This window comes from Orcinus orca, chromosome 7 (assembly GCF_937001465.1).
Source record: "Orcinus orca chromosome 7, mOrcOrc1.1, whole genome shotgun sequence".
Classification (NCBI taxonomy): Eukaryota; Metazoa; Chordata; class Mammalia; order Artiodactyla; family Delphinidae; genus Orcinus; species Orcinus orca.
In genome coordinates this window covers 54,259,312-54,274,058 of record NC_064565.1, presented here as the reverse complement: position 1 = coordinate 54,274,058, position 14,747 = coordinate 54,259,312, and the positions used below count along the sequence as shown (strand labels likewise).

Genomic DNA, 14,747 nt, shown 5'->3' with positions numbered 1-14,747 from the left:
AGAAATGTTTATTACACAAGTGAAGACTCTTGAAAACATAAATAACTATTGAGCAATTTAATTTAGTCCCAACAAATCACAATTCAATTCTGAGTTTTAAAAATTGGTTTGGGGGCTTCCCTAGTGGCACAGTGGTTGAGAGTCCGCCTGCCGATGCAGGGGACACGGGATCGTGCCCCGGTCCGGGAAGATCCCACCTGCCGCGGAGTGGCTGGGCCCGCGAGCCATGGCCGCTGAGCCTGCGCGTCCGGAGCCTGTGCTCCGCAACGGGAGAGGCCACAACAGTGAGAGGCCCACGTACCATACACACACACAAAAAAATTGGTTTGGGTCCAGGAAATTAGTATCCTCAAATGGTTTGTATTCAAATCAATATTTAATTGTTTACTATATTTAAGGTTTATCAAGTGATAAAGAATTAAGACAATAAAATTAATATTCTTCTCCCTAGCCCTCAAAAAATTCACCAAATAATTACCTAATAGTTTGGTTCCCTCCCTTGGCCCTGCAGGCAAGGCTGGTGCTAAAAAGGCTTCATATTGGCTGTAATAAACAAGGTCACCACTAGCCCTATAGATGTTAAGGATGCTTTTAAAAAAAAAAATTATTTTCCTGGCCAAAGAGAAGCAGCATTCTCTATTCTCCATTTTCTTCCTCTACAACTATTTTAAATTTTCCACGTGTCTTCAACGATTTTTCTTTATTCTCCACTCTCAGTACTTCTGCATCTCAGAGGTAATGGAAGTCAGTCAACCTGAACTTACTCAGTTTCCTTGTATCTACCAAACTACTTACATCCACACCATACTTTGCTTTTTCTTTTCCTGTTAAAAATTAAAGACATGTCACTGCTTTGCTCTAATTTCTGCAGCTGCAATTATGTATCTTCTTTGGACTTCTTGAAGAATTCACTTTCTCAATTAACCTGTAGTTTCAACCTCTTCCTGCTACTGACTGCTTCATTTTGGGATTTTACAAGTATCAACAGATACTCAGTCCCTCTCCACCTTAAAACTACCACCAGCATCATAAAAGAAACTCTCTTTGCATTTTACTTCCCCCATTAGCTACCACCATCTGTCTTCTCTTCATAGCCCAACTTCGTTAAGAGTTTGTGTACTTGTCTGTACTCACTAGTTCCATTTCTTTAACTTACCCCTGACCTGCCAGCAGCACAAACTGCTTTAACCAATTTCACCAACATAACCGAAACTGCCATTGATAAATTCAATTGAACTTTTAATAGTTATCTTGCTTGCCTCTTTAGGAGTTTTTCACAACGTTTTCTGTTCCTTGTTCCTTAAAATAGTTTCTGTCCTGGCTTCAGTGATCCACATCTCCCTGGATACTTCTCAGTTGCTTTTCCTCCTCCAACAAATCATTCAACACTGGATTTTTTCAGAGGTCTTTCTGTCCTCAACCTTCTTAATCTAATTTTCTTTTTACAATAACTTTACATTTTGAGATCTATTTTCCCATTCAAGCATATCCCCTGAATTCCAGAACTACATCCTTATTTCCTTATTCAACATCTCCACTGGATAACTGTCTCACAGGTACCTCAAATTCAACAGGTCCAAAATTCATTTCATCACTTTCTCCGCACAACCTTGCTTCTCTTCTGATATTTGTTAACTCAGTAAATGGAATGACTCTACCTTGGTGGCCAGCTCAGAAACATGAGAGTCTTGCTAACTTTTCCAAATATCTCTTGAATACTTAAAGTTGACATTCACCCATGCATGTATTACCAGTTTTTCCTCCTTTTATTGTTGAGTAGAATTCTATTGTTTGAATATTCTATAAATATTTAAATAATGTATAGCACTTTTTGTCTATTTTCCAAGAAATCTTGGCCACCCCAATCACATGTGCTAATATTTTCATATATTTTATACTTACATATGCTATAAATGCTTGCTTTAAATAATCAGTTGTCTTTTCAAGAAATAAAGATAAGGGAAAAAAAACAGTATTTTCTATTCACCCACATTTATTCATTTCTAGTGACCATCATTCTCAAATTTCCATCTAATACGTTCTTCCCGTTCAGCCTGAAGAACTTCCTTTAGCATTTCTTGCAGCATAATTCAGGTGTAACAACTTTTTTAAGGTTTTGTTTATATTAAAATTCTTTATTTCACACTAGTTTTTGATAGATAGTTTCACCATAGAATAATGTTTTAACTTCTTTTTTTCATCAGGCCACTTTCTTATGGCCTGAACTGTTTCTGACGAGATGTTAATCCCTTGTATATAATATATATTTTTCTTCTGGCTGCTTCTAAAAGTTTCTTTTGCTTTCACAGCTTGGCTAAGATGTGCCCAATGTAGTTAATTTTATATTTATCCTTGTTGATGTTCACTGAAATTTTACAATTTAATATTAAGGTGTCTAAGTTAATATCTTTCATCAAATTTGAGAACATTTTGGCCATTATTTCTCCAAATATTTGTTTTGTTCCATTCTCTCTTTTGTCCTTCTGAGTCTCCCTTATGTAAATATTAGACCACTTGATGTTATTCTGCAGATTAGTGTGACTTAGTTCATTTTTCCTGTAAGTTTTTCTCTGCTGTTCAAATTGGATAATTTCTACTGGTTTGCTTCAAGTTTGACACTTTCTTCTGACATCTGCAATTTTCTTTTAAACTCATCCAGTGAATTTTTCATTTTAGAATTTGTACTTTTCAGTTCTAAAATGTCTAGATAATTCTTTTATATAGTTTCCATTTTTTCTGCTCATATTCTCCATCTGTTTATTCTTGATGACCATTTTTTTCCTTCAATTTGTTAAATGTATTTATAATAGGTCCTCTAAAGTCCTTTAATGCTAATTTTAGTAATTCAGCCATCTCTGGATCTATTTCTATTGAGTATTTTTTTCTCTCAAGTTACAGTTTCCTATTTCTTCATATATCATGTAATTTTTTATGTGATGTGAATAATGTATTGTAGAGAGTTTTGATTCAATTATTTTCCTCTAAAAAGTACTGATTTTTGTCCTAGCAGGAAGTTAAATTATAGGTTGGCCACTTTGAACTTATGGTAGTTAGGTTTAATACTTAAGTAGGGCACAGCTATTTTGGTTTGCTCTTTGTCCTAGTTGAATCTTCTGGTTCTCTGACATAGCCTTCACTCCTTAAGTGTAACCCCTTTGGGGTTTTAAAGGAAAGCCCAAAGTCTTTGTTCAATTTCTCCATCTTGGTCAGCTTTAAATTCCAAACTCTTGGGAAGTATTTCCTTCTACTCTTTTTTTTTTTTTTTGGAACAATTTGTGAAGGATTGGTGTTAATTCTTTAAATATTTGGTAGGATTCACCAAAGAAATCATCTGGGCCTAGGCTTTCCTTTGTGGGAACATTTTTTGATTACTAATTCAATTTTTACTTGTTATAAGTTTTTTCGTATTTTCTATTTCTTCTTGAGTCAGTTTCAGTGGTTTGTTACTTTCTAGGAATTTTTCCATTTCCTCTAGGTTATCTAATTTGTTGGTACAATTATTTATAGTACTCTGTATACTCCTTTCTATTTCTGTAAGATCAATAGTGATGTCCCCTCTTCATTCCTGCTTTTAGTAATTTGAATTTTCTCTCTTTTTCTTGGTAAGTATAGCTCAAGATTTGTCATTTCTATTGCTCTTTTCAAAAAATCAACTTTTGGGTTTGTTGATTTTTTTCTGATGTTTTCCTATTCACTATTTCATTCATTTCCACTCTATTCTTTATTATTTCCTTTCTTATGCTAGTTTAAGATTTAGTTTGCTCTTCTTTTTTCTAGTTTCCTAAGATGAAAATATAGATTATGGATTTGAAGTATTATTTTTTTACTATAGGCATTTACAGCATAAATTTCCCTATAGGCACTATTTCAGTTTGGTGTGTTTTCATTTTCATTCATCTTAAAGTATTTTCTGATTTTTCTTGTGATTTCTTTTTTAACCTATCGGTTATTTACAAGTCTGCTTTTAATTTCCATATATTTATAAATTTTCCAAATTCCTGTTTATTGATTTCTAATTTCATTCTATTTTTGTGAGAAAAAATACTTTGATTTCAATCTTTTTAAGTTTAATGAGGCTTGTTGTATGACCTACCTATCGCTTATGCTGGGGAATATTCCATATGTACTTGAGAAGAATGTGAATCCTGTCTATATATTTTCTACTATTTCATTATCTTCCTTAACACATAAGACAAGTCCTATTTTGAACTGTCCATTTGTTGTTTACGTCTTTCCAGCATCCACTCTCTCTTCTTCTGATAATGGTAGACCTAATTTTCTTCTTCATAATTGTATTCATTTACTCTGTTTCCAGTGATAAGACATGGTTCTGGTTTGGCCAAATAGGGCATTCTAACCCTAGAATCAGATTAACTGACTGACTTAGAAATGGTCATGTAACTCCAACCAGGCCAATGATATTCAATTCTTGGGCTTTTGTTGGAACCACTAGTTAGGAGGCACAATCCTTCTGCTTAAAGAGCTGTGTCAGGATAAAACTTGGTAGACTGTTGCCATCAATAGAATACCCAGCCAGAGATGAAAAAACATACTGGGAAAAAGTTGGCAAGAAGCTAACTCCCAATGACATTGACTGAGAACCTGAATCTAGCCAGATTAAAATGTGGATCTATGCCCAAATGGACTTTAGTTACTTGAAGTAATGAATTATCTTTATTTTTGCTTAAGCCCATTTGAGTTGTTTCCTAATATCCACCTCCATAACGCTTCTTTGATCTCTTGCTCACTTTTTATAGATAATGTTGAAGTGATTCCTATATATGTGAAAAAATTTGGACTAGGTAATGTTATTGTTCTTTCCTAAAGTTTTGTGATTTTGGGCCAGAGCTTAAAATAGTCTCTGAAATATCTTTTAGAGTCTCTGATACAGTATTCAGAGCTTCCATTGCTCTGTGAATTTCTCATGGGTATAGTTTCTCCCACTGTAAAATGCAGACATTCATAGTATCTACCTGAGGACTGACTTTGTGGGAACCTAGAGAGAGGGATTTTACATAAACCATTTAATACAATGCCTGGTACAAAATAAGTGGTCAGCATATATATGTTAACTTTATCAGTTAAGAGCTATCTGGATTATAATAAAAAAATAGTGGTTACTTCAGAGCCTAAAAATATTGTGTATTATACTTCAGAATATATCATTTACTATCTATATAGAACCTGTTTATATGTTCATTTATCAAGTTGGGAGGTTCATGAGAACTTAATAAGCCTCATATTGATATTAATATACTTTTGTTGCCTGAATTTATTCATTTTGTTTCTCTGTAAAAGACCACTTTACTTTCATTTCTATCATTCTACCATGTATCCATGAATGTTAATACAAAATTTTAAGTAAAAATGTATGCAAAAATTAATCATTTATAAATTCTTAAATTTATAGGACAAATTCAAACAGAAATAATAACCTCTATGATGTTTCCTCTCTTAAAAATCCATCTTCAGTTATGAACAGATGATATTTCAAAATTATCTGACTTGGCATATTTTATAATTTGTTTGGCAAATGTAGACATGTCTGAAGGAATCTATTCTAAATACCTGAGAAACACATCAGGATTTTATCATAAATCAATATCCTCCATAATTCATAATAATCTTTGTAATGAATGGGCAATTTATATTTAATTCTAAATCAAACTATACATAAAATCTTTGAATCTCTTCCACTGCTAAAGTGTAGCAGTATATTTTTGTTATAAAAAAGTGATGCTGAACTTTTGCTATCCAGGTATATACGACAATTAATTCATATTTAATTTGAGACTGATATGTGAAATTCATTAAGGCAATCATGAACTCTTTCAATGGGTAGAGTAACCCTCAGTGAGCCTTACCAGGTTCCCGACTGACAGCACACTGCTAAACTGCTCCGTCATGGGATAGTGCTCCATGGCCATGAAGAGGGTATTTAAGACAATGCAGATGGTGATGGCCAGGTCAACAAAAGGGTCCATCACAACCAAGTTGACGAGATGTTTCACCTTTAACCATGGCTTACAGCAGTCCCAAATCAAGCACATGTTAGCAAATTTATACCAGCAGGGTGGGCATTTCTGTCTGGATTCTTCAAGTTCTGGAAGAAAAAGGTTAGAATACTTATGAAAACTGCTTCCTTCCTATCAAGCAGCCTTTGGTTTAAACTGAAAGTGATTTTTAAAAAATCTAAAGTTGTTAAAAGGCATTATGGGTTAATCTGATGGTTGAGCAGGAAAGCACTTACAATGGATTAGCTGTCATAAAAAGTGTGGGCACAGAAAGGCTAGTAAACTTTCCAAATTTATCTTGGTTAAACATGGTTTCCAAGATTCTATCTACAATATTAAATAGTCTGCTAATTATCTTTAAGGCTATCAGAAATTAATGGGTAGAACTTGTGTTAAGTATACTTAAAGCTCATCTATGTTCCAGATAGAGCAAGACATATATTATCAAAGAACACCTCTCAGGAGATGTCTTTAAAACCTTTATCAGTCATGCTGAATCTCAGTTTCTTGGATTAGATATGTTCTTTGTGTATTTTAATGAGATAGTTTTGTCAGTGTCACCAGTCTTAGTTAAAAAGTTTCTAGTTAAGCCTAATTAGATATAGGCCTGTATATTAAACTCAGCAGTATTCTTAATTTAACTAGATGGCACAAAAGAGGAAATATCAAACCTAAGAAACTGAGAACTTCACTGTTTCACAAAATGGGACTTATGTACTACTGGTAAAATACAAGAGGAGCTTAGGTAGAACATATGTAGAATTCATAAATTTTAATGGTATGCATTTATTTTAATATATTAAAATGTGTAACTATCACACCAAACCTATGATATAAGATTTCATATAAAAATACATTTATTTTTAAAAAATACAATGATTTCAAAAAGAATTTCAACTAAATAATAGGAGAGAAAAGACAGAAATGCACAGATCTATAAGGTGATACTGTAAATACTGAAACTTAGTAAATAATGGCAAAGAATTTGGGAGAATTAGGAAGTGGGTAATTATCTGCTCTTTTCCTTTGGTATATTTCTCTCTTAATCAACTCTTGAGTGAGAAAAGAATTCAGAAGTTGTTGTTTTCTGCCAATATCATTGCTGCACTCTGTTACCTGCTCTGCCAAATGTAAGACCATCACCGATTAGCACTAAAATAGAGGAAAAGATTCTTTGTTCATCCATAGCATGACTCTGGTTGGTCACTTTAGTATTACTACTGTGGCAACTGGACTATCCCTCCAAACCTGGTACAGTTTACTAAGAATTAAACTTTTCAAGAGAGTTTATGCAATGGACAAACATGACCATAGGTAGTGATTTTTGCTTTGCTGATAAACATTCACTACCAATATTATAAAGTTTACTATTTCCCTAAAGTAAATTAATTTCCTTATTATTTTTAACAGAATTCCATGAGATGTAGATTCTTCAATTGTCTCTTTATATACTGAAATTCTTCAAGCACCCAGCTTATTTCCTTTTCTCTTAAATGTAATTTTGTAAACAGTAAACAATAGTTGAATTGTAAATCAGAAGAAAAATATAAATATAGTTATTATGCACTGTTTTGTAGAAGCTTTTAAGACTCCCGAATAAACTCATATTTATACTGAAGGTAAAAAGGCTTTACTACTTACAGTAAATAACAAAAGAGAATTGAAAAAGCTCTTTGCCTGTGTACAGTCAGAATAAGTATTTTTTAAAATGTTACTTGTAATTTAGCAGATAAAGAGAAGCAAATAGAAACTGTGTGGAAAAAAGTAAATCAGAGAAAAGTTCAAAATGCAGCCAGTGTTGCTCGTCTTGACACCAGGAAAAAGTGGAGCGGAGTTGTTAAAGTCTAAAATAAAATCATTCAATTATTCATGCTAAAAAATAAAAAAGAATATCACACTTTGAAACAAAACAAAGCACTCAGGGAGAACTACAGCCACGTCTCCATTTTTCCTGGGTGGGTTATCCACACTGAAAATCATTTACAGCCCAGTTTAGATCTTTTGCTGGCTCCCCTCAATTCCTCAGTGCTTGTACCTCACCCTCCCACCACCTTCCCAAGGATTTGACCTGGAAACATTTCCATATGGTTTTTGCATTAAAAAAACTTGAAAAGCAAACAATTCATTTTTCCTTATCTCCTACAGTGTCATTAAGTAGGAGGCCATTCATTCATTGCCTGGACAATGGAGACTTAGCTGTCATTCAAAAGAAGGAAAACAAAAGTTGCCAGCCTGGATCAACAAGCCTGGTTCCAAAAAGGAAAGGTGAACTAAACCATGATTAGACATAGAAGGAAGGATCTCCAAATAAACAGATTATGTCAACCTAAGACACCTTTCCACTGTTATTAGGAACAAAAAAGGATTATATTAAAGACAGCTCTAGTTGCATGTATATGCTATGTACTGCTAACAACAAGCCTTGATTAATGTCAGATTCAAAATGTTTAGATATAATCGAATAAAAAAAAGTAGGCTTTGCATTCTACACAACCAATGAAAAACAGAATGAAAACTCAGCCATTTTTTCCCACATAAATATAAAGTTAAAAGCTCTGCAGATATTAAAACCAAACACTCAGTCTCCTGCTTCCTAAGTTACACTTATCTCTAGGACATCCTTTTCATTCTAAGCAAGTCCATGAGACACATTTGCATGGAGGGCGACGTGGGTGCACTCATTTTTAACTCCGTACCTTAATTAGTGGACAAGTCCAATCTTGTGGTGGTGGATTGATGTTTTTTAAGTAATTTCTTAAGTTAGCCCAAACTTAATGCTATCAGAAGTTCAAAGTAGGACTGTTAATTTAGACTTACCCTGTCTCCTTCTCTACTTCTCGCTTTAGGGAGCAGACATGCTGCTGACATCGGTAGCAGAACCACTGGCAGCTTCCTCTCAGTGGTTTTGCTATGGCAAGGAGCAGAAGACCAGAGAATCTTCAAAAGATTTACCTGGAGGGACAGGGAGGAGCAAGCTACTGGCAGCTGGGGGGGGAGAGGGAGTGCAAGCTAACGCAGGCGAGGTTGGGGAAGAACGTACTGAGTTTAATATTCCATAGAAATCAGTGAAAAGATTTCTGATATTGCATTAGGACATTATTAAAATTGGGTCCTGCAGTAACTGACATGGCTGTGATATGTAAGGCCATCTACACTGTGAGATTTTCCTAGCTGTGACTTTTAGGCTTTTGGTACTGATATTAGTATCACGGGATCTTTGCCTTCAGACTGGAAAATAATTATTGCAAGAATCTATCCAGTGTCAAGAGAAACTATAACTAACAGGAAGAAAGGCATAAGCACATGTTCGCGCTCTCTCCTTCATTCTCCATCTTTCTTTTTCCTTTGACACATCTACACACACACACAAACACACACACACACACACACACTTCGGAGGGGAAGAAAAGGGAGGGGTTATAAAAGAGAAAAGGAGAGAAGGGGAAAGGACAGCAAGGGAGGAGGATAGAATATATTTTACATGGAAGTATTTTCCAAGTAGCTGAAGTGGATGATGTTTGAATTCACTTACAGTATGGAAAGGCACAAACATGTGAATTAACAAAACAACAATAAAACAACCAATAATAATATTTATTGACTGTCTTCTACATGCCAGGTGCTTCTACATACATAAGTACTTTATATATGAGGCGTTATTTAATCTTTACAACAACTTTAATCTAAACGTCATTATCCACACTTTACTGATGAAGAAACAAGTGTAGAGTCTCAAGCTGACACACAGAGCCAATGATTGATCGCAAATCAAGCTGTCCTCAAAGTCTTTATTTTGGAATTATAAGATCCAAACCTCTAAACAATATATTCACTACTCACGTATAATCTGCAACTAAAGAGAAAGCTGAGATATTGTAATATCTGATCAGAGAGAGACAAAAGTAGTTTTACAAAATTTTGAAAACTTTGCTTCAAAGACGTTAATATCAAAACCTAATTCTCATTTTTTCATTTATACATCTGGTTAAATCAAAAGAGTTTATAGCTTGAGTCTCAAGCAGTTAATACAATTTAAATGGGTTAGCATCACCATAAAAATAAACATTTATCATTACATTCCTTTTTATGTCATGCACATAAGAAGCTTCAACAACTTAGAACTTAATCTACCAAAGTGGTATTCCAAGTATACCTCGAATTTGCAGTAGATTCCTGGAGGCTAAATGTAAAAATCTGTATGAGACAATAGAATCCATGTGTTGTACATGGATTTTACTTTTATTTAGTAAAAGACATAATGATGATTTGGTGTCAAGTCAGGAAGAATTTTCTTGGAACTTATGAGAGCTTTTTCATCATTACCAGAGCACCGCAAAGTAATTGTGCTGTAAGACTTTTGACATACCTTCCATGGTGTTGGTCAAAATACTAGCCATACTCGTTGCTCTTTGCTTTGCTGTAGGATCTTCCAATAGATCCATGGAAACATGATAAGAACTGGACCGTCTCTTTCTTATTTCCGTTTCAGTAGTCGTGCCCTAAAAAAAATTTCATATGGAATAACTATTATTTTTAAGGGTAGCAAAATCCAAAGTGTTCCTGTAATAGGTGTTACTTAACTAAGTATTCACCATGCTTTCTCAGATGTAAACAGCTCATTAAGACATTGCTGGAATCACCATTCTTGGAAGTGTTTAAAAGCCCATGATATTCTCAGCTTTCAGGGATGCCTGGGTTTGTGATCAAGATGGACTTTTCTAATTCTTCCATCCTGGAGCTTTGGGCTGGAGGGATCATGCCTATTACAGGATAGATAACCTTTTAGCATTTCAGCCAGTCCTATCTAGGACTTCATACTGAAGCATATCACTCCTTGATTTACTCACAGGTTGAGCTATTAGATCTTTATTTATATACATTCATGTGGTTTAATGTATGAAAAGAACTTTAAAGGCTTCCCTAATATGTTCTCCTAAAATGAGAATTCCACTTTAAAATGCTTCTGTTCATTATAGACAGGTAACATTTCCCAACATCCTTAATAATAAAACTAATTTTTAGAACTATCTATAACTTTGTCTTACACTTACAAGACAACCCATCCTTGGCATTGAAACTCTAATTTAAGGCAAAACATCAAATTGGGGGGGGAGGGTCTTTGATTTTTAGCAATGTTGTAATGACTTGACATGTTTCTATTCCAAAATAAACTCAACAGAATTTCAATATGGGCAGACATTTATTCCTACGTTAGGAGCTCAAATAATGAAGTTAATGGTCACAGGAAAAAAGGGCAAAACTCAAGCATTCTTAATGTGGGTCTGAGTGCTAATAATAAATAAGAAGTCACTTTTAGTTCTCTGAGGAGTTTCCTTATTTCTAAAACAGTAATATGAGTCCTGTTCATCTATTTTATTGTGCTATGAATATTTAACATTATTTTATTAACCTGCATGCCTCTAATGCATACATATCAAAAGCAGACTTTCCACTCAATTGATAGGACTGTCATTAATGGGAATAAACATTCATTTAGGTTGCTCTAAAATTAATTTTACTGTGAAAGAAAAGTAAAATTAATGAGAAAAGAAATAACCCCTCTCTGAAACTAAAGCTCTTTAAATCAAAAATTGCCTCTCAGAATTTAAAATATTTTGCATTGTCAGAGAAAGGCAAAGTTGGAAGGAAAAAATAGGGTCACTTATGAATTTGGTAAAGTAGCAGGATATGAAATTAATGCACAGAAATCTCTCATTCCTGTATACTAATTATGAAAAATCTGAAAGTGAAATTAAGAAAACACTCCCATTTACCATTGCAACAAAAAGAACACAATATCTAGGAATAAACCTACCTAAGGAGACAAAAGACCTGTATGCAGAAAATTATAAGACACTGATGAAAGCAATTAAAGATGATACAAATAGATGGAGAGATATACCATGTTCTTGGACTGGAAGACTCAACATTGTGAAAATGACTATACTTCCCAAAGCAATCTACAGATTCAATGCAATCCCTATCAAACTACCACTGGCATTTTTCACAGAACTAGAACAAAAAAATTCACAATTTGTACGGAAACACAGAAGACCCCAAATAGCCAAAGCAAACTTGAGAAAGAAAAACGGAGCTGGAGGAATCAGGCTCCCTGACTTATAGGAATCAGACTATACTACAAAGCTACAGTAATCAAGACAGTATGGTACTGGCACAAAAACAGAAATATCCATAACTGGAACAGGATAGAAAGCTCAGAGATAAACCCACGTACATATGGTCACCTTATTTTTGATAAAGGAGGCAAGAATATACAGTGGAGAAAAGACAGCCTCTTCAATAAGTGGTGCTGGGAAAACTGGACAGCTACATGTCAAAGTATGAAATTAGAACACTCCCTAACACCATACACAAAAATAAACTCAAAATGGATTAAAGACCTAAATGTAAGACCAGACACTATCAAACTCTTAGAGGAAAACATAGGCAGAACACTCTATGACATAAATCACAGCAAGATCCTTTCTGACCCACCTCCTAGAGAAATGGAAATAAAAACAAAAATAAACAAATGGGACCTAATGAAACTTAAAAGCTTTTGCACAGCAAAGGAAACCATAAACAAGATGAAAAGACAACCCTCAGAATGGGAGAAAATATTTGCAAATGAAGCAACTGACAAAGGATTAATCTCCAAAATTTACAAGCAGCTCATTCAGCTCAATATCAAAAAAAACAAACAACCCAATCCAAAAATGGGCAGAAGACCTAAATAGACATTTCTCCAAAGAAGACATACAGATTGCCAACAAACACATGAAAGAATGCTCAACATCATTAATCATTAGAGAAATGCAAATCAAAACTACAATGAGATATCACCTCACACCGGTCAGAATGGCCATCATCAAAAAATCTACAAACAATAAATGCTTGAGAGGGTGTGGAGAAAAGGGAACCATCTTGCACTGTTGGTGGGAATGTAAATTGATAGAGCCACTATGGAGAACCATATGGAGGTTCCTTAAACAACTAAAAATAGAACTATCATACAACCCAGCAATCCCACTACTGGGCATATACCCTGATAAAACCATAATTCAAAAAGAGTCATGTACCACAATGTTCATTGCAGCTCTATTTACAATAGCCAGGACATGGAAGCAAGCTAAGTGTCCTCTGACAGATGAATGGATAAAGAAGATGTGGCCCATATATACAATGGAATATTACTCAGCCATAAAAAGAAACAAAGTTGAGTTATTTGTAGTGAGGTGGATGCACCTAGAGTCTGTCATACAGAGTGAAGTAAGTCAGAAAGAGAAAAACAAACACTGTATGCTAACACATATATATGGAATCTAAAAAAAAAAAATGGTCATGAAGACCCTAGGGGCAAGATAGGAATAAAGATGCAGACCTACTGGAGGATATGGGGAGGGGGAAGGGTAAGCTGGGACAAAGTGAGAGAGTGGCATGGACATATATACACTACCAAATGTAAAATAGATAGCTAGTGGGAAGCAGCCGCATAGCACATGGAGATCAGCTCTGTGCTTTGTGACCACCTAGAGGGGTGGGATAGGGAGGGTGAGAGGGAGGGAGACGCAAGAGGGAAGAGATATGGGAATATATGTATATGTATAACTGATTCACTTTGTTATAAAGCAGAAACTAACACACCATTGTAAAGCAAATATACTCCAATAAAGATGTTAAAACGAAAAGAAAGAAAGAAAGGAAGGAAGGAAGAAAGAAAGAAAGAAAAAATAGGGTCGCTTAAAGGTCATCTAGTCACTTCTGCTCTATATAAAATTATATGTGTAATCCTATATCTGTCTAATTTTTAGTGCTAGATTCCAAAATCTCTAATGATATTACCAAGGAAATTCTTTCTTAAGTTACATTGCTTCAGTTGAATTTATGTGTAAAGTGTAGGATATTGTGTGCTTTGGAGGGTGGCATTTGTTTGCAGCTCTTTATTTTCTGTTCTCTTTTCCTCTCTGCAGTCTTGCAAAGTCCCTTCTTTGGCCTGCACTTTCAGCTCATGTGACACCATATGTTGCAGCTCATGTTGCAGTGCCCTGCCTCACACCTGACTGTAGCACTGAAGGATGGACACAAGGCAGCAGGAAATAGAGATCACACTAGGCTTTGTTTCAAACTGCCCCAATTTGTCTTCAGAGATTTATCGCACCCTCTCTGATTGGTAATTATTGATAAATGCTAAATATCTTCTGACAGACTTACATTCTCTTTGTATTTATGCAAAGAAGTTGTGGATTTATTTTTGTTTGTTCAATTAACCTTTATCAAGATCAGTGATACTCATACTTTATTATGTGTAAGAACCATGTGAGATACTTTTCAAGGAAGAAGAAATTTCTGATCTTGCTCTCCTCGGCCTTTTGGTCTGAGTAAGTGTGGGCCCAGAAATCTCCATTTTTTTCTTTAAACCACTTTATTGAGGTATTATCAACATGTAAAAAGCTGTATATATTTCAGGTACGCAACTTGATGAGTTTGGGGATAAGTATACACCCATGAACCATCACCACCGTCAGGTCATAAACATTTCCATCACCTTCTAAAGTTTCCTTCCACTCCTCGTATTATTGTTGTTGTTGCTATTTGGGGTAAGAACACTTAACATGAGATCTACCTTCTTAGCAAATTTTAAATTTACAATTCAGTATTGTTAGCTCTAGTTCCTATACTATATAGTAACATATCCAGAATTTATTTATCTTGCATAAATGAAATTTTGGACTC

The 14,747-nt window shown here is 34.7% G+C and overlaps 1 protein-coding gene across 7 annotated transcripts in view; it reads right to left on the bottom strand.

Annotated features, from left to right (window-relative positions):
* Positions 1-14,747, bottom strand: part of SCN2A (sodium voltage-gated channel alpha subunit 2) — a 155,440-nt gene that overhangs the window by 48,820 nt on the left and 91,873 nt on the right. For all 7 annotated transcript variants that reach the window (XM_049712043.1, XM_049712045.1, XM_049712048.1 and 4 more), the window contains 2 exons: positions 10,381-10,513; positions 5,865-6,103 (listed from right to left, as the gene is read on the bottom strand). In XM_049712043.1, the coding sequence (XP_049568000.1) occupies positions 5,865-6,103; positions 10,381-10,513 (372 nt within the window). The remainder of the gene's footprint in view (positions 1-5,864; positions 6,104-10,380; positions 10,514-14,747) is intronic.